The 26,764-nt window shown below is 36.4% G+C and overlaps 3 protein-coding genes across 4 annotated transcripts; 1 reads left to right on the top strand and 2 right to left on the bottom strand.

Moving 5' to 3' along the window:
* b4galt7 (xylosylprotein beta 1,4-galactosyltransferase, polypeptide 7 (galactosyltransferase I)) lies at positions 1 to 8,559 on the bottom strand. Its single transcript, XM_022215435.2, is given in 7 exon segments — positions 1 to 1,757; positions 3,151 to 3,255; positions 3,420 to 3,452; positions 3,454 to 3,504; positions 4,493 to 4,718; positions 5,711 to 6,046; positions 8,090 to 8,559. Coding segments are annotated over 7 exon segments (960 nt in total). The 5' UTR covers positions 8,143 to 8,559; the 3' UTR covers positions 1 to 1,601.
* Positions 8,560 to 11,355: 2,796 nt separating this feature from the next.
* Positions 11,356 to 19,377, bottom strand: tmed9 (transmembrane p24 trafficking protein 9). 2 transcript variants are annotated; one of them, XM_022215433.2, is made up of 6 exons: positions 19,170 to 19,377; positions 18,020 to 18,120; positions 17,005 to 17,130; positions 15,751 to 15,897; positions 14,447 to 14,590; positions 11,356 to 11,855 (listed from the first exon to the last, which is right to left on the bottom strand). In XM_022215433.2, the coding sequence occupies exons 1-6, from the start codon at positions 19,321 to 19,323 to the stop codon at positions 11,712 to 11,714; spliced, it is 816 nt and encodes a 271-aa protein (XP_022071125.1). In that variant the 5' UTR covers positions 19,324 to 19,377; the 3' UTR covers positions 11,356 to 11,711. The 2 variants fall into 2 exon arrangements, with proteins under 2 accessions (XP_022071125.1, XP_051810453.1); XM_051954493.1 differs by lacking the exon at positions 11,356 to 11,855 and having other exon boundaries at positions 13,360 to 14,590; positions 19,170 to 19,368.
* Positions 19,378 to 20,419: 1,042 nt separating this feature from the next.
* tmem216 (transmembrane protein 216) lies at positions 20,420 to 25,424 on the top strand. Its single transcript, XM_022215434.2, has 6 exons — positions 20,420 to 20,484; positions 22,513 to 22,526; positions 23,203 to 23,296; positions 24,592 to 24,684; positions 24,970 to 25,171; positions 25,241 to 25,424. Exons 1-6 carry the CDS (start codon positions 20,475 to 20,477, stop codon positions 25,254 to 25,256), a joined length of 429 nt encoding a protein of 142 aa, XP_022071126.1. The 5' UTR covers positions 20,420 to 20,474; the 3' UTR covers positions 25,257 to 25,424.
* Positions 25,425 to 26,764: the final 1,340 nt, after the last annotated feature.

Below are 26,764 nucleotides of genomic sequence, written 5' to 3'. Positions count from 1 at the left end.
TTAAAAGTTCATTTTTCAGTTTTATTTTCATGATATAAATCTAAACTTTAAGAGTCTGGAGGTCTGCATGAGGGACAAACAAAACTACGACAAACGTTTTGGAAATCCCGGCTTAAATAATCTGAACCAGACCTGTTGGATGGTCATAAATAAAAGTCGCCGACAAACACTTAAAGACTCACCAAGAACACTTTAAACGGACAGAAATAGATCCCGTCTGAGTTTTTAATTCGTCTGCAAACACAACCGACCTCTCTGTAACAGCAGGAAAGGATCTGGAAATCTGAAAACCTTCCTGTGATCCGTTAAACAAGAATAAAAAGTTCTTCTGGTTTGGCTCAGATGGAGAAAGTCGCTGCGTTCACCAAAGAAAAGAAATACGAAGCATTCATAGGAAAAGTAACCCTGGTTTCTTCTTAAACACATGACGATACGAGCCTTAAAGTTTACCCAGAACATGCTTTGTTCCAGTTTTTCTCCAGCTACGTATCATTAAACTTCCACCTCTGTGCTTCACTGTCAGGACTACAGATTCATTGTTGTAGTCATGGTCAGAAAAGACACTTTTACCCCATAAGCCTGTGCAAAATGACTCAAAAGACGTCCAAAATAACCCCAAATGATCACAAACATCTCTCCTTTTCATGGTGATTTTACGTCTTTTTGAGGTAATTTCTAATCATTTGTGGTGATTTTGAGTCTTTTATAATTGATTTTGCACATTTTTGTCGTCATTTTGTGTCTTTTCGTGCATGTTTGCAGCATTTTTGGTGTAATTTAAAAGTGATTTTGTGGTGTTTCGTGGCAATTTTGTGTCATTTTGAGGTAATTTCTAATCATTTGTGGGGATTTTGAGTATTTTATAATTGATTTTGCACATTTTGTCGTTACTTTGTGTCTTTTTGTGCATGTTTGCAGCATTTTTGGTGTAATTTAGAAGTGATTTTGTGGTGATTTTATGTCTTTTTGAGGTTATTTCGTGTCATCTGTGGGGATTTTGAGTCTTTTCGGGGGCGATCTTCAGTAGAGAAAAAAAAAGTTTGGACTCCCGTTTATAACTCGGGAAACATGTGAAGGTGGAACTCTGATCACTGATAAAGTTACTGGAGATGAAGAACCAGATGTTCTGAGGAGGATTTGGGGATATTTTGATGAAATCTGGCTGATTTTCTCTGAATCCGCCCACAATCTAAACACTAAATAACAGAACAAAAGTCAACATGATTAAATAAATCCTGTAATTTTTTATACTTTGGTGAACGTAATGCGTCACTGAGGGATCTATTGTAGCAAAACTTAAATAAAAAATACTTACTGCTTCTCCTGTCAGACAGAAATAAAAAAAAAAACTCAATATTTGACCGATAAATCTTTATCTTCACCGTGGATAGAAAGCTAAAAAACAAAAACAGTTACAGCACGATGCGGCAGATTGTTCATGAAGCGTCCGTCGCTCTGTTTGCACGAAGGAACAACCGACGACGAGTCTTAGTTTTAAGTCCTGAAGCAGCTCCGGTCGGTCACAGTTCTTACAGTCCAGATGTACCTCTAGTAGTTTGTTCGTTAGTCCGGTTAGATCCGGCTCGTACCGGTGGAACAGGTCATCCCAGCAGACACCAGGGAGTCAGGCTCTGGTCGCACTCCAGCTTGGTGTTGATGACGGTGCAGGGAGCTCCGCTGATGCTCAGCTCCTGCCGGGAATCCACCCGGTACCGCAGGTTGGTCAGGCCTCCCTCCGGGTCCACCTTAAACTGCTCCTGCAGAGGGGGTACGACGAGAGAGGTTAGACAACTCACAGTTTGCAGGTTTATATACTAGAAAATGCCATAAAAATGGAAAGAATGAGACACAAAACGATAGATGAGACACAAAATGCCTAAAATTCAGTTAAAAAAAAAGAAAAAAGACACAAAATGACAAATATGAGAAACAAAATAATAAAAATGAGACACAAAATGACACAAACAAGACACAAAAGGATTAAGATTTTAAAAAATTCAAAAATTAGACAAAAAAGAAAAATGAGAAAAAAAATAGACAAATCACCAAAAAAAATGACAAATGAGACAAAAAGTGAAAGAAATGAGACAAAATATTACAGTAATGAGAAGAAAAATGAGACATAAAATGATAAACATGAGACACAAAGGACCAAAAATGAGACACAAAATGGCAAAAATTCAGTTAAAAAATAAGAAAAAAGAGACAAAATGACAAATATGAGAAACAAAATAACAAAATGAGACACAAAATGACACAAACAAGACACAAAAGGATAAAGATTAAAAAAATTCAAAAATTAGACAAAAAAATGAGAAAAAAATGACGAAAATTAGACAAATTACAAAAAAATGACAAAAACGAGACAAAAACTGAAAGAAATGAGACAAAAATATTACAGTAATGAGAAGAAAAATGAGACATAAAATGATAAACATGAGGCACAAAGGACCAAAAATGAGACAAGCAGTAACAAAAATGAAACACAACATGACAAAAACAAGACAAAAGTGACAAAATATGAAAAATGAGACATAAAATAAGAGACACAAAATTATACATGAGACAAAAACTAACAAAAATGAGACACAAAATGACAAAAATGAGATTAAAAAATGACAAAAATTAGACAAAAGGATAAAAATGAGACACAAAATGACAAAAATGAGACAAAATGACAGAAATGAGACGCACAGAAACAGCTGGATCTCAGGTTTAAACCAAAGCAGAAGTAGAGTGGACATTATTAAAAACTGTTACAGAAATCAACTAATATTGATTTCTGCTGGCACTCGTCACTGTCATTTTTATCACACTAAGCTTTGGCTTCATTTTCAAGACAGAAAACTGCTGTTTTTTATGCAGAATATTCTAAATTCATCTGATTAATGCAGCAGATTTACTCCATTTATTACCTAAAACGAAAACCTAAGTGAAGTCAACTCATCGACAAAAAGAGCAGGAAGTGTTTAGATTCTGGAGCTACAAGAAGACAAAGCTAAAAAACACTTATCAGTACAGAAAATCCACTATTTATTTAATATTAGATGGATTTTATGGCGATGGCTTTTCCTTGTTTTATTGCCGGGTTTTCTGTTTTTTCGTCGTGTTCTGAAATAAGTGTTCTTAGTGTTCTCTAGATCCTCGTACCTGCTTCTGAGCGGCGACCCTCTTCTGGTCCCGTTTCCTCCAGGCCGGGTCGTGGATGTGCAGGAAGGTTTTATACCCGGTGTCGATGCCGTGAGGTCTGAACAGCTGAAATAAAGCAGAAACCAGTCGGTCGTGTTCACTGATCTGGAAGCTGGCTGCTCTAGAAACGCCTTCACATTCTTCAGGACTCGTTATCTGATCCCAAAAGTGACGCTGGACTCAGAGAAAAGAGGAAAACTTGAATAAATATTCACCTACGAGCTTCTCACCTGTAACTCGGCTTTTCTCAGCCGTCGGTAGAAACTCGTCGTCTTCTCTGCCCCAACCCCAGAACCGGTTCGACATCCCGTTACACTGCAAAAAAAAACACACATTTAAAACGTTCAGGCTGGAGAGGAAACATCGAAATAGAAAATTATCTACAGTATGAAAAGAAAGAAAACAACCGCAATGAGACATAAAATGAAACAAACAAGACAGAATGGCTAAAATGAGACTTGAAATGATAAACATGAGATACAAAATGATAAAAATGAGACAAAATGATAAACATGAGACACAAAATGACAAAAATGAGACCAAATAATGAAAACGACACACAAAAATGAGACACAAAATGATAAATGAGATACAAAATGACAAAAATGAGACACAAAATGATAAAATTAGATACAAAATGACAAAAATGAGACACAAAATGATAAAAATGACAACAAAACGAGAAAAATTAGACCAAATAATGAAATGACACACAAAAATGACAAAAATGAGACAAAATGATAAAAATGAGATACAAAATGACAAAAATGAGACCAAATAATGAAAACGACACACAAAAATGAGACAAAAAATTATAAAAATGATACAAAATGACAAAAATGAGACACAAAGTGATAAAAATGAGACACAAAATAAGAAAAATTAGACACAAAATGACAAAAATGAGACACAAATGCTAAAAATGACAACAAAACAAGAAAAATTAGACCAAATAATGAAAACGACACACAAAAATGCCAAAAATGAGACACAAAATGGCAAAAATGAGACTAAGCTAAGTTGTAAGAATTTCATGTCAGATCTTTAAATTCTTTAAAGTCTTTAAATTAAAAAAACTACAGTTAATCAACCCTGTCTTCTCCTGTACAGCTAAAACACAATCTTTCTACACTCCTCCAACCGTCAGACATCCAGTAAACCCTGGATTCAGCCTCACCTGGAACTCAGGTTAATGACCTAAACAGCTTTAGAAACAGAGTGTAAATGAGCAGGAGCACATGATTCCGAGCTCACTGATTAGCTTAGCGTTAGCTGAACCCCTCGGAGCCCCGGTAACCAGTACCATGTGGTAGTGCTTCTTGGTGAGCAGCAGGATTCCTCCCACGTACGTCTTGTAGTGGTACAGCGGGTGGAGCTCCGGTGACGCCACGTGGAACGGACCGTCTTCGGGGAAGCCGTAGTCCAGAGCGTCATTCAGCGGCAGCAGATCCACGTCGTGCATCGCCAGGTAGTCGGTGTCATTGCCACTCTCCAGGTAGCCCACGTTGATCAAGGATGCCCGGTTGAACCTGAAACCACAACAACACGTCTCAGTTACCACTACGGACTGGGATTTCTGGTTCATTTTATTCCTGTATGGTACCAGATATCTGGAACATGGTTTTCTGTGGTGAAGACTGAAATATTCTTGGTCAAGATCAAGGTTCTAAGTCGAAAATATCCAGTTCTAGGTCAAGTATCCAAAGTTCCAGGTCAAGTCAGGTGAACTGTAAGTCAAAAACCATCAGGTTCCAGGTCAACACCAGCAAGTTCCAAGTTAAGACCAGGAAGTTCCAGGTCAAACCAAGCTAGTACCGTTCTAGGTCAAGCACAGAAAGTTCCAGGTCAGAATGAAGAAGTTCCAAGTCAAAACTAAAAAGTTCCAGGTCAAAACTAGCTAGCACCAAATCAGGAATGACAAGTTCTAGGTAAAACCCAAGAAGTTCCAAACCTGCTAAAGTATTGAAGAAACTCAGACACAAGAAGGTTTCAGGGATGAAAAACACATCTGTTAAAAACTGACACCAGATCAGTTTTCCATCCATCCAGGTGTCCCAGTCTAAACACTAAATCTGGTTTCTGTTCATTTCTTCTGTAATCACCTTTGAGCTTCAGTATTATGGGATGTATCCTAGTGTGAACAGTTTAGAGTCCTAGAAACAATCCAGGGTTTCCTGGATGTGTTTCTGTTTTCTGATAATTCATCAGAGTAAACTTCAAAAAGGTAACTCTGGGTAAACTTTAGGTGCATGTTGGTAGGTGGTTGGTCAGAACTATCAGAGCATTTTAACACATTGGACACCAGCTATTTTCTGTATTGTTTTTGTTGTTTGATGCATCATTCATGTTGTTTTCTGTCTTGTTTTTGTGTGTCTAGACACTGAAAACATGGTTTTGATCTGACGATTTTAAAGTTTTCTCACCATGAAAACAAACCTGACTAACCAGAGTTAATTTTAACCGACTCAAACACCTGTGAAGACTAAACTTTGGTAGTTTCTTCTTCTGTGGTGGCCCTCACCTGTAGTGATCCACCTGGTTGATGATGAGGATCTTGTGGCGGATCTTCTTCTTGCTGAGGAACGTGTGCATGAAGGGCACGAACACCAGCAGCTCCTCGAAGCGCTCTCTGAACGGAACCACCAGCGCCAGTTTGTGAGGACCCCAGGACGGGTCGTCCGCCACAGACCCCTGACAGGGCGGTGGTGGCGGCTGCTGCTGGTGGACAAGGGGGTCGTCTTGTGTCATGGAGGACATGTCACCTGAACAGCTGAGCTGCAGCCAGAGCAGAGAGACCAGAACCAGAACCATGCAGAGACCGAACAGCTTGTAGATGGTACATTTACCAGACAGGAACCTGGAACACAGAGGAAAGGGGAAATCAAAGTTCTGTCTGGGTTCTGGTTCAAAATCTACTGAAACCGTCAGGATTTACTTTATTACATGAGGTAACACAAGGTTCTGAGTGAAATCCTGCAAGTTCCAGACTAAAAATATGAAGTTCTAAGTCAGAAATATCACGCATCAGGTCAAAAACATCATATTTTAGGTCAAAACCACAAAGCTACAGGTCAAGATCAGCAAGGTCCGAGTCAAGACCTACAAGGTCTAGGTTGAAAATATCTGGGTCTACGTCCAAACCAGCAAGTTCCAATTAAGATTAGAAAGTTCCAGGTCAAAAATATCAACAAGTTCGAGGTCAAGATTGGAAAGTTGAGACCAGTGAGTTCCAGATCAGAACCAAGTCACAGGTAAAAACTACCAAGTCGGAAGTCAAAACCAGAAAGTTCCAGGTAATAACCAAACGAGTTCAAAGTCAAGAATACTAAATTCTAGGTCAAGACCAGAAAGTTCCACTTGAGACCAGCAAGTTCAAAGTGAACACTGACAAGTTTCACGTCAAAACCAGGAAGTTCCAGATCAACAAGTTCCAGGTCAAAAATATCAAGTTCTAGAGCAGGAAGTTCAGGATCAAAATCAACAAATTAAAAGCCAGGAGCAAAAAGGTTGAAAATACCAGATTCCAGGTTTAAACTTGTCTGATTATTGATCAGTAAGGGCAATAATCAGTCGCTACAGAGGGAACAGAAACCTTCCTGAAACCATCCTTTTGAGGGTGAACAGATTTAAAAACATAATGAAGGAACTCGTCAGTGAGAAGTGACGATTATTGACTAAATTGTGAATCAAGTTGTAAAATCTTGATGCTCCAACAGACAAATCCCAGTTAGAGTTTCAGTCGTTAGTATTGATCCAAACAATCATCAGAACCAAACAGCAAACCAACAAACTGCACGGTGAACTCCATTCTGTCTTATTTATAAACTCTTACATGCTGCATTTTCACACATTTTATGTTACAGGTGCTCTCCTGAACATTTCTTCCAAAGTTTAAATGATTAGTTGATGAACTAATTAAGATATCAGCACATAAACGGTAAATAAAGGCAAAACGTTGTTTCTTACATGCAGTGAAATTAGTCAGAAAGTCGACAAACTGGACCACAAAAGTTCCCAAACTGTGTCTCATGAATAAAAAAAACAGAGCTGCAGAAATTTTAGTTTTAAACTTGATGGTTGCAGCATCTTAAACGCGAGATTAATTTCATTTATCGTCAAAAATTCCTCAAAACATCCCATCGGCGCTGACAAAACCCAACAGGAACCATAAAGTTAGAATCGTGACTCTGAGCCTGAACTATAAAATAATTTTTTCATGCATTTCCATTTTTATTTTTGCTTTAACGGCTGAATTATTTGATCAAAAATAAAACATTCAACATGACATGCATGCATCATTATTAATAAAATGAAAAAGTTTCCAGCTGACAGACTTAAGATCTTTACAAATCCGGTAAATTAAAATGAACAATGAGGACCTCTGAGGGTCAGTGAACCACAGCTTGGGAACCTCTGGTCCAAACAGAGAACCTACTCACTTCTCTTCCTGGTGGAGAACTTTAGCGGTGTCACTTCTTCAAAGGTTAGAAAGAACAATAATGAACGGAATTTCTGCAGAATTTTATTCTTTATTACGTCACACAGAACGACAACGTCTGTACTTTTTTGTAAAAAAAAAAACTATTTAATGTAATTACTACTGATAAAGTAATCCAAACAACCTGCACACTTTGTTGAACTTTACTTTGCTGTTTTTGGTATTATTTTAGTGCTATTCTGCAGATTCTTCTTTTCTTTTCTTTATATGTCTCTGTAAAACACTCTGAATAACTTCTGTCTCTGATAATATAATTTATATTTTAATTAAGGTCTACAGCAAAGGAAACACATTTTCAACTTGTTGTGACTGAAATTAAACAAGACTTTTCCAGAGCCTCACTAAGCTGCTTTTTTGGAGTGTTTACTGTGAATTAAGAGAAAAATATGAGTTTGATTTTACCTCCTCTCCTCTTTGAAGTAGAGAACAGGCTTCCTCCTCGATGAATACATCATTTTTGGACTCCAGTTGAACTAAAACTCAGACGGAACTCCTTAAATTAGCCTCCATCTCCTTTCGGTTAGCTGGTGGACACCGGACCGTCCTCCATGTTGGCTCCGCGGTGGCGGTTTCCAGCTGCTGAACATCTGCTCGGTGCCTGTGAGCCGATAAAGTCCCGGTTACAGCTCTGGATCCATGCTAGCTCCGTTAGCTAGCTCCGTTCGCCAGCCGCCGCCGCTGGACACGTAGCATGTAGCGGGACGGACTCACCGCCGCTCCGGAATCGCAGCCTCTCGGCCTCCTTCAGCGGCACCGACTGTCACCGAGGCTCCGTTAGAGTCTCACCGCGGCAGAAAGTCACATTTTACACCACAAACACCGACCAGAGAAACGTTTCAGGTTCAATTCACGGAGAGAAACGTCAAACAGAAGCCGATTGTAGTGCGGTACGATCTCGATATGGGTCCGAGTGGAAACGGCGGTGACACGCAAAGGTACTCATCACCATTTATTTAATTTAAAAGAACAGTCCAGCAGTTTGGGCTCAATAAAACTCAGAGGTCCTTCTACATTTACTAACTCCACTACATGTTTGAGATTATTATTTTATTTTACATGTTTTACAGACAAAATCTGTATTTATCTTGTGAAATTTAACAGATTAAACCAGTGAAGAACCAGATTTTTTTTTAACACCGTCATCTATATAAAAGCAGAGACTGCTCAGATATTTTTATACAGCTGAATTTAATCTGAATTCATGTTGCAATAGAAGGCAACATATTAAACGATCCACGATCCATCCATCGTCTTCCTCTTATCCAGGGTTGGGTCTTGGAGGCAGCAGATGAAGCAGGTCATTCCAGACGTTCCTCCTCCCACCAACGCTTTCCAGCTCTCCCTGGAGGATCCCGAGGCGTTCCCAGGCCAGAAGAGATATATAATCCCTCCAGCAGGTTCTCGGTCTACCCCGGGGTCTCCTCCCAGGTGGACGTGTTCAGAAAACCTCCAGAAGAATTCTCCCTGGATGCATCCGAATCAGATGTCCAAACCACCTCCACTGGTTCCTTTAGAGGTGAAGGAGCAGCAACTCTGCTCCGAGCTCCCTCCAGATGTCTGAACTTCTCACCCTATCTCCAAGGCTGAGTCCAGCCATCCTACGGAGGAAGCTCATTTCAGCCGCTTGTATCTGCGATCTTGTTCTTTGGGTCACTACCCAGAGCTCATGATCATGGGCGAGGGTTGGAACGTAGATGGACGGTAAACTGAGAGCTTCGCCTTGAGGTTCAGCTCCCTCTTCACCACAACGGTTCGGGACATCGCCCTCATTACCAATCCTCCTGTCCATATAAATACTCTTTAGGTTCTATTCAAAAGTTTGGAAATGTGCTCCACTGCATTTATGATTTTTTATTACTAATTATATGAAATGTCATTAAAAAAAACATGAAACTACCCAACAATGAATTTCCTGAGGATAGAGGTGAGATTTAATCTGAAAAATTCCAACAAGTTTAACTCCAGTAACCAGGCGACAGTTTGTTTGGATTTTATTACATTTTGTCGTCACACTTCTCTCAAATTTAAGTGAAATACTTTTCTTTCCCCCCTGAAAATACAACATAGTTACAGAATAGAAAAGCAACAGAAACAGAACAGAAATGAGACAGAAAACGACAAAAACAAGGCACTAAATGACAAAAACAAGACACAAAATGACAAAAGACAAAATGACAAAAACCGGGCAGAAAATGACAAAAATAAGACACAAAATGACAAAAATTAGGCAGAAAACAACAAAAACAAGACACAAAATGACAAAAATTAGGCAGAAAATGACAAAAATTAGGCAGAAAATGACAAAAACAAGACACAAAATGACAAAAGACAAAAACCAGGCAGAAAATGACAAAAATAAGACACAAAATGACAAAAACGACATAAAATGACAAAAATTAGGCAGAAAACGACAAGACACAAAATGACAAAAACGACACAAAATGACAAACATTAGGCAGAAAACGACAAAAACAAGACACAAAATGACAAAAACTAGACACAAAGTGACAAAAACCGGGCAGAAAATGACAAAAATAAGACAAAATGACAAAAATTAGGCAGAAAACGACAAAAACAAGACACAAAATGACAAAAACAAGACACAAAATGACAAAAGACAAAAAACAGGCAGAAAATGACAAAAACAAGACACAAAATGACAAAAATTAGGCAGAAAATGACAAAAACAAGACACAAAATGACAAAAGACAAAAATTAGGCAGAAAATGACAAAAATAAGACATAAAATGACAAAAATTAGGCAGAAAATGACAAAAATAAGACATAAAATGACAAAAATTAGGCAGAAAATGACAAAAATAAGACATAAAATGACAAAAATTAGGCAGAAAACGACAAGACACAAAATGACAAAACGACACAAAATGACAAACATTAGGCAGAAAACGACAAAAACAAGACACAAAGTGACAAAAACAAGATACAAAATGACAAAATTAGGCAGAAAACAAAAATAAGACACAAAATGACAAAAATACGACACAAAAATGACAAAACAAGTCACAAAACAAGAAAAACGACAAAAAAGGGAAAACAACAAAAGGCAGAAAACAACAAAAACGAGACACAAAACAGCAAAAACGACAAAAACATCACACAAAATCATCAAAATTTGATAAAAACGACTGTTTGGACTTTAATACATTTTTTCGTGACATTTCTCTCAAATTTATGTTTCAAACACTTTTCTTTCCCTCTGAAAATACAACACAGTCACAGCATAGAAAAGACAGAAACAAGACAAAACAACAGAAACGAGACAGAAAACAACAAAAACAAGACATAAAACGACAAAAATAAGACACAAAATGACAAAAACAAGACATAAAACAAGAAAAACGACACAAATATCAGACAAAATGACCAAAACGAATCACAAAACAAGAAAAACGACACAAAATGACAAAAAAGGAAAACATCAAAAGGCAGAAAACAACATAAACAAGACAGAAAACAACAAAAATGGCACACAAGATGACAAAAACAAGACATAAAACAAGAAAAACGACAAAAACAAGACAAAACAACAAAAATAAGACACAAAATGACAAAACAAGGCACAAATATAAGACAAAACAACAAAAACGAATCACAAAACAACAAAACCATCACAAAATGAAAAATTTGACAAAAACTGACAAAATGAGTTTGGTGTTTGTTTGGATTTTATTACATTTTGTCGTTACATTTCTCTCAAATTAATGTTTCAAATAAACTTTGCTTTCCCTCTGAAAATACAACACAGTTACAGCGTATAAAAACTCTTTATAAGCTGAGAAACATCACAAGAACAAAGGAAACTGTCCGTCACCCACAAACCAGAACAAACTCTACTCCCAGTGCAACTTCAGACTGATTTAAACTGAAAGCTACCAGCAACAAAACAGGAGATTATTTAAAAAAAGAAAGTAAACCTCAATAACCGAGGAGACGATGTGCACAGCGTCTTTAAATCTGCCTTCAGGTGTTTGTTTCTCACATTTCTGCAGCATCTCAGAGGAGTTCAAAATGGATTTTCAGGTTCATTAAAAGTTTGTTTTTCCTCTTCAGGCGAACAGGAAGTACATTCACATTCGCTCGAACGTAGCGACAAATAGAAAATCTCAGATTTCCCTGAAGTGAAGAAAAGGTTTGAGTCGAACCGCATCTGAGAAAAAACAAAGACGTTTCTGAGTTTGTGAGTTAATAAAAAGGATTAGAAAACATTTAGAAATGATTTACAACGAGAAAGAAAAAGAACATTTTCTCTTCTTGGGTTTTTTTTGTCACTATTTTACTTCAGAAATGGCAGAAACTGTAAATTTATTTAAAATATTTGCAGATTATTGGTTACGGTTGATTGTTTTGTTGAAAAAAACATCAAAAATCTGCTGAAAATTTTGTGTTTTGTGACAAAAAAAGTTCATCTGACTGTAAAATAACAAAAAAAATCTGCACAAATTTAACCTTTTTTACTATTTTTTGCTTGAAAAAGACGAAACCGATGCAACAATTTGTAGTAATCGCAGATTATTTTGACTGTTTGTTCTAAAAATCTGCTGAAATCTTCTGTAAATTTTGTGTTTTGTTGGAAAAAAAAGTTAATCTGATGGTGTAATGAAGAAAAACGTCTCTTTTTAGACAGAGATTTGCAGGAATTTAACCTTTTTTACGGTTTTTCCTTCTTTAAATTTAGTATTTTGTTTAAACAAAACCCTGAGAACCTGAAATATTCCATTTATTCTGACGGTATAACACAGAAAATGCCTCTTTTTACACAGAAATCTGATCTTTTCGCTATTTTTTTCCTTGAAAAATTACTAACCCGATGCAATAATTTGTAAGAATTGTTGATTATTTTGACCATTTGATTGTTTTTGCTGAAATCTTCTTTAAACTTTCCGTTTTGTTTAAAAAAAGTTAATACGACTGGATATTGAAGAAAAAAAATGCTCTTTTCAGACAGAAATCTACACAAATTTTACCTTTTTTTCACTTTTTCTTGCTTGAAAAATAACAAAACCAATGCAATAGTTTCCAATAATTGCAGATTTGGACAAAACATCAAAAATCTGCAGCAATCTTCTTTGAATTGTGTGTTTTGAAAAAAAAAGGGGTAATCTGACCATATAAAAAAGCAAAAATGTCTCTTCTAGACAGAAATCTGCATGAATTTAACCTTTTCTTGCTATTTTTTGCCTGGAAAAAAAAACTAAATACACCCCCTGTCAAAAGTTTTAGGACGCTTTCTCATTCATTTGAATGAGAAAGCGTCCTAAAACTTTTGACAGGGGGTGCAATAATTTGCAGTAACTTTAGAAATGGCAGAAACTATAAATTTATTTAGAAGAACTGCAGATTGTTGATTGTTTCGTCTAACAAAAAGCATCAAGAAAAAATCTGCGGAAATCTTGTTTTAATTTTGGGTGTCGTTAAACAAATTATTACCTGAAATATTGAATTGAAGGTACAAAGAAAACCAGCAAATTTTCTCTTTTTAGACGAAGAAACGTCGGCTTTTCACAGTTTGCTTGAAAAACAACCGAATTACAAACGGATAACTTGAACATTTGCAGATTCTTTAGATAGTTTCAGCTCTTTTTTTGCCTCCAATTCAAAGTTTTTGTGCTGAAATGTCACGCAAACGAACTGAAACCTCAAGAATCAGCGACTGCATTTCACCACTTTTATTCAGTTCAAGTGCAGCAGAAAAAACGAGCGGCAGAATTCTTGGACAGCCCGAAAACCCGACTTTAGTTTCCTCCGACAGCATCTCCAGCGGCCGGAAACGACAAAAACAGAGCCGGTAATAAATACACATGATCCAGGGGAGGGGCTGCTGACAAAACAACAACAACAACAAACGTGTTGTTTTCAAACAAACGCTGCGGCTGGATCCTTTCTGACAGCCGCTCAGTACTGCATCCATCAGTAGAGACCACAAAGACACACAAAATGCACGCAAAGACACACAAAATGCACGCAAAGACACACAAAGTGACCACAGAGACACAAAATGACCACAGAAAGACACACAAAGTGACACACCAGGACTACCGCAGTAAATGCATAGTCCTGACAGTGAAGCACGGCAGCGTTTTGTGTGTCTTTGTGGTCATTTTGTGTGTCTGTGGTCACTTTGTGTGTCCTTGTCATTATTTTATGCGTCTCTGTTGTCATTTTGTGTCTTTGTAGTTGTTTTCCGTCACTTTGTGTGTCTTTGTAGTCGATTTGTGTCACTTTTTGTGTCTTTGATGTCACTTTTTGTGTCTTTGTAGTCGTTTTGTGTCACTTTTTGTGTCTTTGTAGTCGTTTTGTGTCACTTTTTGTGTGTCTTTGATGTCACTTTTGCATCTTTGTAGTTGTTTTCCGTCACTTTTTGTGTCTTTGACGTCACTTTGTATGTCTTTGTCATTATTTTGGTGGTCTTTGTGGTCGTTTTGTGTCTCGTCACTTTGTGTATCGTTGTTGTCATTTTGTGTTTTTGTGGTCATTTTGTGTCTCTTTGTGGTTGTTTTTGTGTTTTTGTGGTCATTTTGTCTGTCTTTGTGATTGTTTTGTGTCTTCACGGTTGTTTTGTGTGTCTTTGCGGTTGTTTTGTGTGTCTTTGTGGTCATTGTGTGTCTTTGCGGTCATTGTGTGTCTTTGCAGTTGTACTCTCCTGCAGTTCATCTCCCCACAGCCGCTCAGTACTGCATCCGACAGTAGAGACCAAACACACACTCTCACACACACACATAAACACACACACTCTCACACCAGTTTCTTGGCCTCGAAGAAGCTCTTGAGGTGCCTCATCTGCCAGATGCCGATGGCCACCAGGATGAGGGTCTGGACGATGGACCACCACAGGACCCTCTGGTTGGTGGACTCACTGGTCTGACGGAAACGCTCCTCCCGGTACTGAGGGGGGACAGACAGCAGGGGGCGCTCAGTGGACAATCACAGCTCTGAGGCGCAGCAAATAACAAGTAAAACAAGAGAGTCTAAACTCTGATGAACTGCAGTGTTTTTAAGATCAGAAATATACACTTCAGAAAGATTAGAAAGAAAATACAGGATCAGTCTAACTACACACAAAATGACCACAAAGACACAAAATAACCACAAAAACACACAAAAAAGCCACAAAGATGCACAAAACGACCACAAAGATGTACAAAACGATCACAAGGACACATGAAAAGACCACAAAAACACACAAAATGACAACAAAGACACAAAATGACAACAAAGAAATACAAAACGACCCATAAAACACAAAATGACAACAATGAGACACAAAATTACCACAAAGACACACAAAATAATGTCAAGGACACACAAAGTGACCACAAAAACACACAAAATGACAACAAAGACACAAAATGACAACAAAGAAATACAAAACAACCCATAAAACACAAAATGACAACAATGAGACACAAAATTACCACAAAGACACACAAATAATGACAAGGACACACAAAGTGACCACAAAGACGGACAAAATTACCACAAAGACACACAAAATGTCAACAAAGACATACAAAACAACCCACAAAAACACAAAATGACAACAATGAGACACAAGATTACCACAAAGACACACAAAATAATGTCAAGGACACACAAAGTGACCACAAAGACACACAAAATGACCACAAAGAAACACAAAATGACAACAAAGACATACAAAACAACCCACAAAAACACAAAATGACAACAATGAGACACAAAATTACCACAAACACACCAGGACTACCACAGTGAATGCATCGTCCTGACAGTGCAGCACAGAGGCGTTTTGAGAGTCTTTGTAGATATTTTGGTCATTTTAGTTTCCAATAACTCTGTCAGAGTGATACATCTTCACTAACTGACCGTTTTAGGATCTTTGTTCTTCCAGTTAAACTTCTATCAGAACTTTGTCGTTTAGAATCTGGACCTTCAGTGTTTGGATCACTCAGGGTCAGATGCACTTTTCAGTCAGTTTAAGTGTTTAGTTCAGGTTCTCTGTTAGAGGTTAAAGGCTTCAGGACAGAATTAAATAGCTTAAATAAATCCCGAGACCCCTGACTGACCCTCTGGTAGTTCTGCTCCTTCTGGATCTGGTCCACCTGCTCCACCAGCTGTCGGACTCTCAGCTGCAGCTCCGTCAGCTTGTCTTTGGCGGCGATCTCAGCGTAGTTGTTGGCGTGTTCTCCTACCTGGATGTCCAGGTGAACCCTCTGCAGCAGGAAGTAACACGGTTATCATCATCACTGACCTCCAGCTGCACTTAAAGTAACAGTTAAAGTGGAAGTTAAAGCATTATTAATAACTAGAGGCTCTGAATGATCAGAAAGGTGTAGAAGTTTTAGTAGTTATCTTTAATTTAACAACAGGAAAAAAAAAATCAGCAAAACAACATTTATTTAAAAAAAATCTAAAAATAAACTGTTTTATTAATTTTAATTCTATATCTAGATTTTTATATTTATTTATTTTGTAGCTATTTTTAAATAACTATTGTTTAATTATATAGAGATTTTTATATTTATTTATGTAGATTTTTTAACTAATTATTAATTGATTTTAATTGTACATTTCTTTAAGCTGTGCACATTTTTCTAAATTACTGCTATTTTATTGATTTTAATTACACATCAATTTATTACACACATCGATTTTTTGTATTTTTTTGAAAATTGTTGTTCTATTGATTTTAGTTATATATACATATATACACACTCATTGATTTATTTTTTGTAGATTTTTTAAATAATTTGTTTGGATTTTAATTACATATAGAGATTTTTTAATATCTATTTATTTTAGATATTGAAAAATTGTTTTATTGATTTCAGTTTGATTGATCTTAATTGTATAGATTTTTTTATTTATTCATTTTTGTAGATACTTTTTAAATAATTGTTCTTTTATTGATGTTAATTGCACAAATATGTTTTAAAATGTATTTTTTTTACATATTCTTTGAAATAATTGCTGCTTTGTTTCGTAGATTTTATTTACATATTTTATTTATTTGTTGTCGTTTTTAAAGATAACTCTTGCTTCACTGATTTTAATTATATGTATATATTTTTTTATTTTTAAAATATATTTATTTATTGTGCTTTATTTAAATGACTGTTGCTTTATAAATAACTGTTGTTTACAGATTTAAAAATTAACTAAAAACATCATAATTGTACAGATATTTATCACTATTTTTGCCTTTTTTTTTAACAGTTTTGAATATGACAGTTTGTTTTTGCCAGTGTTTTCTGATCTGCTTTTACGGCGTGCAGCCCTAAATGTTTCTGTGATTCAGCGACAGGACGGCGTCTCCTCACCAACATGCCTCCGGCGAACAGCGAGAACTTGGAGGAGTTGGAGTGCAGACAGATCTGATGCTCTCCAGGAGTGTGAGACGTGAAGGTGAAGCGACCTTCAGAGCCGTACTGCCGAGACAGAATCACCTGCAGGAGAAAAATCAACAGACGTCAGAACCTGATGAAGACGAGTCCGTTTCATCTGGAGAACAAAAACACACGAGTAAGAACTAAAGGAGACACCAGAAGATATTAGCAACATCTGCAGGGGTGTGACTGCTTCTAGTTTCTATTCAAAGACGTGGAGACGACCTAAAAATGGTTCTGAATACAAGATCTGTGAGTGTGGCCGTTTTGTGGGTCTTTGTGGTCAATTTGTGCGTCTTTGTGGTCAATTTGTGCGTCTCTTTGTGGTCAATTTGTGCGTCTCTTTGTGGTCACTGTGCATCTCTTTGTGGTCGTTTTGTGTCTCTTTGAGTGTCTTTTAGGTCATTTTGTGTCTCTTTGTGGTTTTGTGTCGTTTTGTGTCTCTTTGTGGTCATTTCGTGGTTGTTTTTGTCTCTTTGTGGTCTTTTTGTGTGTCTTTTAGGTTATTTTGTGTCTCTTTGTGGTCGTTTTGTGTCTCTGTGTGGTCATTTTGTGTCTCTTCGTGGTCATTTTGTGTCTCTGTCTCTTTGTGGTCATTTTGTGTCTCTTTGTGTCTTTTAGGTCATTTTGTCTCTCTTTGTGGTCATTTTGTCTCTCTTTGTGGTTGTTTTGTGTCGTTTTGTGTCTTTTAGGCCATTCTGTGTCTCTTTGTGGTCGTTTTGTGTCTCTCTGTGATCGTTTTGTGTGGTTGTGCGTCTTTTAGGTCATTTAGTGTCTTTTGTGGTCGTTTTGTGTCTCTTTGTGTGTCTTTTAGGTCATTTTGTGTCTTTTGTGGTCATTTTGCGTCTCCTTATGGTTACTTTGTGCGTTGAAGCTGCTGAAACGACGACAACACAGAATACAGACGTTAAAGATGCGTCATTGAAGTGGATTTTTAAGTTTCCATCACCTTGTCGTCAGGATCTTTGACTTCCACGTACATCCCCAGACCCTGGGTTGCTGGCAGATATTCTTCTCTCTGCTTGTCGTACAGCTGAGTGCGATAGTTTCCTGCAGAAGAACACAAAAACACAATTTAACGTGGAAAAAATAGTCACTAATTATCTGAAGCAAAAAGCTGCAACTAACAGGCTTATTTAAGGATTTACTGACTGAATTTACTTGTTGTTTTCAGGATGAACTGACCTCAAAAGTCCCAAATTACCAACAAGGAAAGTGTGAAAATGATAAAATTGGAGAAGCAAAAAGATTACAACTAAATAATTAAGTTATTTATCAACTATTTAGGTAATTTACTAACTTTTCAAGTGTTTTTAAAGCTTGCGTGCTCCCATATGTGAACATTTTCCAGTTAAATCCCATCTCTTGGACAGTAATCTGAATATGTTTGGTCTCTGAACAGAATAAAACAGTTGAGAACACCATCTTTATCTTTATTGACATTTTCATTAAACATTTTTGAGACCAAACAACCAAAAATTAATGAACAATGACAGTAATTGTTATCTGCAGCCCCGGATGTTTGCAGTTGTTCCTCTACATTCAGCAGAAAGAACTGTTCTGACACCTAACCCACTTCCTGACAGGACTCAGGGCTGTAACGTGTTGGTTTCTAATTCATTAAGCTGCTTTTATATTTACACAAAAACTAATAGAATGGACTTTAATTAACTTTACTGTAAAGAATGATTCAACAATCCTGAAGATCTGATTTTAACCCTCAACTCCAATGTAGTTTTGAGTTATTAGCAGGAGAAGTAATTCATTCAACATCCTGTTTAAACGGAAAAATACGAGCAGAAACATGCACTTAAAGATTAATGCTAGCTTTCAATATATTTAATTTTCACCACATACACTCCCTAAAACCCAGATTCTAGCCATTAACCAGCCTTTCTACTGTAGCTAAACGAGCATTTCTAGAGGTTACCTATTAAAATGATGATGAAGTATAAATCTGTGCGAGAATATTAAATAAATAGAGCTGTATTTCGGTGTTTGCAGACTTTCTGAGGACACGACACATAACTTTAGCTCCGCTAGCCGATTAGCTAACTAGCTAAAGTTGTTAGCATTAGCTGCTAGCCGCCGCCACTCACCGATGATCATCGTCTCGTCCGGAATCTCTTCGATAAAACATTTCTTCTCGGTCTCCCCGATGTGAAAATACAGAGAAGACACGGAGCTGCACAAGAAGTTCAGCAACAAAACTGAAAACACACACGACCGCATCCTGATCGGGACTGACACCATCTTCCTGTTGGGACTCAGCTCACACCTGGCATGCGCGGACACGGCAGTGCCACGTAAACTCTCGCACGGTTCCGGCCAATCAGCGTTCCCTCCGTAGGATAATGGGAGTTGTAGTTCTTAAGGTTATATGCCTGCAAAGTGCATTACATCTCCTCACACAGTTTCTATGAGTATAAATATTTACATATGATTTTAAACAATTGTTTTATTGTTAAAGTATGAAGAAAAATCAAGAGGCATGATCAAACTAAAATAATTTGCTTTAATCTCTTATTTCCAGCTGTATTAAAATAAAAACCCAATTTAAACCAAAGTTAACATGCACGAATTGCAGGTAATATGTAAATTAACTAATTCAAATTGACTTATTTACTTTTCAAAAGAGTTTACAGTAAAGAAACAAAAGCAAATTTATTTGAATATTAAGGTCAGGACCATACAATATCATATATTAGATATAAGTAGCTAAAAATAAGACAATACAATGATATGAATGACATAAATTTACCTACCAAATATAAATATTAATTAAGGTCAACACCCCACAGTCTTGTTTATATTTAAATTTCGTCAGCTAATTTAAATATTTATGCCAAGGCCCTATAATATTATAAATATTACATATTATTTACCTAACAAATTACATATGAAGGTAAGGACTTACATTATCATTTAGCATATAAATTTACTTTAATAACTTCTAAATTAGGGTTACTCTAAAATTTTGCCTATTATATAAATTTTTCCTAAATAATTTAAAAGTTTAAAGCCTTACAGCATTATTTAGAACGGAAATGTAATTGACTAATTAAAATACTAAAAACAAAGAGTACTATAATTCTAATGTTAAGACCAAGACCTGAAAACATTATTTAATAATATGTAATACTACATTTTGATTGATAAAAAAATAGATATTCTATCTATGAACATTTTGTGGTTTAAAAAAATCCAATTGTCTATTTAAATTAAAGAAAAAATAATTAAAATCACTCATTAGCAGGAAGCCTCTGTGACCGACTGGCAGTAACCGTCCTCCGCCTGCAGGGAGCAGCAAGTCGCTAAATTAAATCCCTCCGCTTTAACCAACAGAAGAAGAAAAAGAGCACTCCCACCCAAGCTGTTTCCACGGCAACCATACGGATTCAAACATGGCGCCCGGTGAGTTTCTGTAGTTCTTTGTTCCAAACAAACAGACGAATAAACTGCGTCAGTAGAAACTGGGTGCTCGGCAGGATTATAACGTTTAAATATAGTTTTTAAAGACGGTTATCGGGAAACAGCGGCTGAGAATAAACCATGAAACCAGCAGTTAGCTAGCAGCAGGCTAACAGGGCTAAAGCTTCAGTTCATGTTGTGTTTTATGCTTAACAAAGATACAGAAAACATGTCGGTGTTCAGCGTCTGTCCGGTTATTAAAGCCTCAGACTGAAGTCGGTCCTGTTAACGAACCTCAGCGTACACTTTAGTCCAGGTACTACTGCTAATATTACTGCTAAAATACTACAACTACTACTTTTGATGTTGTACAAATCTTCATATAAAAGCACAAACTGCCGTCAAACTGTCAAACAGAAGGAAGAAAACAAACCTGTAGTTCATCAGTAATCATTTCAGGGATTTATTTAACAATAATAGCAGTTTGTCAGGAAGTTTTTTGTTGAATAAAATATTAATATAATCTTGTTTATATTTATATTTTTAGTCTTTTTACTTAATATAATAAATACAATAAAATCGACACTCATAGTAAATAAATATATATGTCAGTAAACAGATGTGTATGGAATCCAGTTTAATTTAACATTAAATGCATCTTTGTGCAAAAAATATTCCAGAATTCATACATTTTTTTCATGAACATTCCCATGAAATATAGAAATATTGCAAAGAAACAGGCGTTACCCTTAAATAAACAAATACATTAAAGAATAAATATATAAATACATGTAATAAATGAATATATTTTAGTATTTTAACCCTGTATAATCCACTGTTGCAAAAATAGTTTTATTTTTTATTATTATTTGTATCTACATAAATATATATGGTATTGTTATTTTTGATATAAATTTATATTATAAATGTAAATAAATGAATACAAATTATTATTATATTCTATATATGTATAATATATGTGTAATATTTAAATTTTTGTAATTACTAGTTTTTATTTGATCAAAATATATTTATATTATTTTGCTATTTTTTGTCTAAATTTAATTTTTACAGATCGTGTTCAATATTTGTTCCATATTTCATATTACTTCCTCATTAATTTATTTACAGAAAGAGAAAGTTAACTGAAATAACTTGGTCTAAGTTTGGCTCTAATGATACTTTCAAACCCAGAAAAAGCTGATATGTAAGCCTGACTGTGATCTGAATAAACACAGGCGGAGATTCAAGGTTTGATTCAGGAGAAATCCACAAAAAGATTCACCGGATGTCAGGAATTAAACCTTCAGATCTTCCTGGAGAACCTGGAATCATTGAGAGCAGCTTTTAGTCCTTCAAACGTCACAGAAAACGACGGAAGCATCCTGAGAATAAACCAGACCTTCTGGTGTTTTCTGTCTGCTGAGAGCGAAGCGACAGCAGCTGAAAGGATGTTCAGGCAGCAGATGGTGGAAAAAGAGACGCTCTGAACCCTGATTTTATTTAGAACGACGTCTTTTACATCCAAACCTACACATCAATTCACAGTAATAGCAATGATTAGTTTAGCAGCTGGAATTTCTTCTTTTTAAAACAATAATATCTAAAGTAGAGCAGAAACAATGAGTTGATTTGTCAGTTAGTTTAGTGAAAATTTGATCATTTTAATTATTGAAGCAAAAAATGTACATAAAAGGTTGAACACATTATTATTAGTATTATCATCATTATGAATATTGTCATCATTATTATTATTATTATTATTATTATTATTGTTATTATGGGGCTAAAGCTGACAGGATTTGTGATTTTCTTTTGTCATTAATAAAAATAATTCTGGACTGTTGGTTGAATAAAATCAAACATTTGAAGACATTTTTTCTCATCAGAGTAATAAAACTGACGGTTATCAAATCTACTGAGAGGATTTGATGTCGCTCCAGAGTTCTAAAGTTTATTATCGGCTGTAAAATGTGCACATTTAGTCTTTCTCTCACTGTTCTATTTTGTTTTTGTCTTCTTTTTCTGCAGGAAATCAAACTATCGTATCCTTCACAACGATCTGCTGCTTCTAACGAGCGTCTCAGAGTCTGTTCACAGCTTATTTAGTTGTTATTTATGATCCAAAACTAAAAATACTGTCGCTGAATTGTGAGAATTTGATGTTTACAGGAATGTTTGTGTTTGTGGCCTCAAAAATAAACCTTCAGTATCTCCAGAAATTGAACTCCAACAGCCTTGAAATGTGGTGAGAAGAATGTTTAGATGGATCCAACAGATGACACGTTTTCAAATATTTGACCTTAATAATGGAAAAGAGTTCAATATCTTTTTCTAAAATGAATCAAGAACAGTTAAAAACAGCCTAAGATTTGTCCAAAATGTCCCAAACTACTCAAAAGTACCCTAAAAAGACTTTAAATCTGCCCAGAATTACCAAAAAATGTCCAAAAAGGACTCAAAAGTTGGTGAAATGTCGACCAAAGACTGTATTTTAGTAGAAATGTGGATCCATCCATACGTTTCAGCAACTTTATGCCGGCACAGTTGCACCTTTTGAGTAATTATAAATAAATCTTAACACCACAAAGATGAGGTGATATTTGTGGTTTTGATCTAACGGCCGATAAAGCAGCAGTTCAGAGGATTCCTCATTCGGGAGCTTCAGATAAGACGCGAGGACTCGTCACGTTCTCGAAAATGTCCTTGACTCGTCCTCAGCTCTCGTCCACTCCTCTGCAGATCCTCTTCTACCTCAACAGCTGGTACTTCGCCGCCTTCTACCTGGCAGAGATCCTCATGTTCGTCTACAAAGGTCCTCTAACCTGCTGCACAAACACAAACTCCACAAACACTCAGCGTTTACAACCAGCGGTGTCTTTACAGGGACAACAAAGAAGCACAAACTAACATTTCTGATAAGAATAAAAACATTCAAACGTCTGATTGTGATCGCCAGTTAAAGTTGTGCATCCAGTCACTGAGAAATCTCACTGTACTGTTAGCTTTCAGCGAAAAACTGAACATTTTAGAGAGAATTTTAGAAATTAAATTAAACAAAACCGTCTGAATTTCTCACCTTCAGCTCAGCAAAAACATTTTCTCATTTAAAATAATCTGTCAAACTGAAAACCTTTAAATTCCTTGACGTCATTCATTCAAAAGAACGTTTAAATGTTTTATATCTGTTTCAAATATAGTTTTTACTCGTAAAACAGTTTTTGGGACCTCAAAAGGTTTCATCCAAATAATAAGAACTGAGAATGAAAAGCATTTTATGAGCAGTTTTCTCATTTTAGGTTTCATTGATGCAACATTTTTGATATTTTTGTTCACACAAAATGACCACAGATACACAAAACAACCATAAAAAGACACAAAATAACTAAAAATAGACACAAAACAACCACAAAGAGACACAAAATAACTAAAAATAGACACAAAACAACCACGAAGAGACACAAAATAACTAAAAATAGACATAAAACACCACAAAGAGACAAAATATCTAAAAATAGACACAAAACAACCACAAAGAGACACAAAATAACTAAAAATAGACACAAAACACCACAAACAGACACAAAATAACTAAAAATAGACACAAAACAACCACAAAGAGACACAAAATAACTAAAAATAGACACAAAACACCACAAAGAGACACAAAATAACTAAAAATAGACACAAAACAACCACAGAGACACAAAATAACTAAAAATAGACACAAAACACCACAAAAAGACACAAAGTAACTAAAAATAGACACAAAACAACCACAAAGAGACACAAAATAACTAAAAATAGACACAAAACAACCACAAAGAGACACAAAATAACTAAAAATAGACACAATACACCACAAAGAGACACAAAATAACTAAAAATAGACACAAAACACCACAAAAAGACACAAAGTAACTAAAAATAGACACAAAACAACCACAAAGAGACACAAAAGTACCACAAAGAGAGACAAAACAACCACAAAAACAATAAGAATTGAGAATAAACATATTTTTCAAGCATTTCTGTCTGATAATGGAACCAGTGAGCAGAAATGAGAAGTGCGTTTCTTACTTCCTGGTTGTGGTTCTGGTGTCTGTTCAGGCGTCATGCTGCCGTATCCGTCAGATAATCTGGTTCTGGACCTGGTTCTGCTGCTGCTGTTCCTCGCTCTGGAGAGCCTCCGGATCTTTTACGGTGAGAGATGGAGACACAGAACACGAAGTGACCGTTTATTTCTGACTGCTTTCCACAAAAGATCAACCAAATCTGTAAAAAGGTCCACCTCTCCTATCAGTATCAGATGTTTCTCCTCCTAAATGTCATGGTTCTATCTGCTGGACTGATGAAGTTCTGAGGCTCACAAATGATGGAAAAAGTCCATTAAAAAGTGACAAATCTGGACCCTCCTCTTTGAACTTCATTCCCAGTCTGAAGGTAGAACTCTGCTCCTTCAGATAAACTGGGTCTCTGCTGTTTCAGGCTGGAAGGGGAACCTCTGTGAACGTTCTCTGGCCTCCTGCGTTTCCGTCTTCATCCTGTTTCCGTGCGCTGCTCTGGCCGTTTACTACCTGCTGCTGCAGACCTTCGTCCTGCGTCTGGAGTTCATCCTCAGCTCCGTCCTGCTCGCCTTCTACAGCCTGGAGTTCCTGCTCGGCCTGCTCTCCATATCGGCCTTCTCCAGGTGACGCCGTCCTCCAGGTCCGGTTCTCCTCCTGCATCTCCACAACTAACGCTGTGTTTGTCTCTGCAGGTCCAGAGTGTACTGAGGAGGAGGAGGAACAGAAACAGGACGGATCGTGTAAATAGAATTCTCTTAAAACATGTAAATATGTCTGATATTTTTCTATCGCAGCTTCTTTTCTTCTTTTTTTTACTGAGAATGTATAAAACCTGACATTAAAGTGTTTTTGTAAATAAACTTTGTTAATAAAACATCCCAGGAGGTCTTTGTTTCTTAGTTTTAGACATAAGATGGACCACAAACGCACACAAAATGACCACAAAAAGACACAGATAGGCCCCAAAAAAGACAAAATTACAACCAATAGACTAAAAGGGACAAAATGATAACAATTAGAGACATGCACAGCAACAAAAAGCCACAAAATGACCACAAAGACACAAACAACTACAAAGAGACACAAAATAACCACACAGACACAACTACAAAAAAGACAAAATGAGGACAAAAAGTCCACAAAAATTAAAAATGACCACAAGGCGACCACAAAGAGATATAAAATGAGACAAAATTACAGCAAATACACACAATACTGCCACAAATTGACCACATAGACTTAAAATGACCACAAAGAGACACAAAATTATAACCAACAGACTAAAAGGGACAAGACGACAACGACCAGACACAAAACAACTGCAAAGATACACAAAAGTGCCACAAAGAGATGCATTATGACCACAAACACACAAACAAGTAGAAAGACGCACAGAATGAAGATGAAGAGACACAAACTGACCCCAAAAAGGAACAAAATGACAACAAATAGACAGAAAAATGTCACAAATTGATCACAGAAAGCGAAGAATTGACCCTGTAGATATAAAATGACCACAAAGGCACGCAAAATTCTCGTAAAAAGAGACAAGGCTGCCACAAAGAGACAAAAACTACAACCAATACACTAAACGGGACACAATGACAATGAACAGACACAAAACAAAAAAACACAAAATGGCCACAAAGATACACAAAACGACCAAAAAGAGACTAAAATCACCACTAATATATGAATTATGACAACAGAGACACAAACAACTACATCAAAAGACAAAATGACCACAAAGACACAGAAAATGAACACAAATAGATGCAAAACGTACTTTAATTAAACACTGAAACATGTAGAAACTAGAAAAATGCAGCAAGATGTCATCTTTGACAGTTAATTTATGCGTTTCCTGCTTAGAAATCCACCAAATCCTCGAGTTATTCTTATAAAAACCACTTCTGTGTCCGTTTTGGGTTAAATTCATGGATTCCTGGATCATTTCCTGTGGTTCAGGTTCATATGTGGCTCTTTGCTGCCACCCAGTGAGCGTTTGGTGAAACTACAGATGAACAAACTCTTCATTCATCACTGACTTTCAGCTTGTGAAAACACAAGGATGAAACTCCGCCATGGGACGTGTTGTGTTTGTATTATTTCATTTGTACAGCATTTAAGAAGCAGCAGAGAGAAAGTAGAGCAGCTGTAAGTCCAGACAGAGATCTGATCACTGATTACGATCCTACTGGACCAACATCTTATAA

The sequence above is a fragment of the Acanthochromis polyacanthus genome, chromosome 10 (genome assembly GCF_021347895.1).
Source record: "Acanthochromis polyacanthus isolate Apoly-LR-REF ecotype Palm Island chromosome 10, KAUST_Apoly_ChrSc, whole genome shotgun sequence".
Classification (NCBI taxonomy): domain Eukaryota; kingdom Metazoa; phylum Chordata; class Actinopteri; family Pomacentridae; genus Acanthochromis; species Acanthochromis polyacanthus.
The sequence above is the reverse complement of the archived record's forward strand: the minus strand, read 5'-3'. Positions and strand labels throughout refer to the sequence as shown.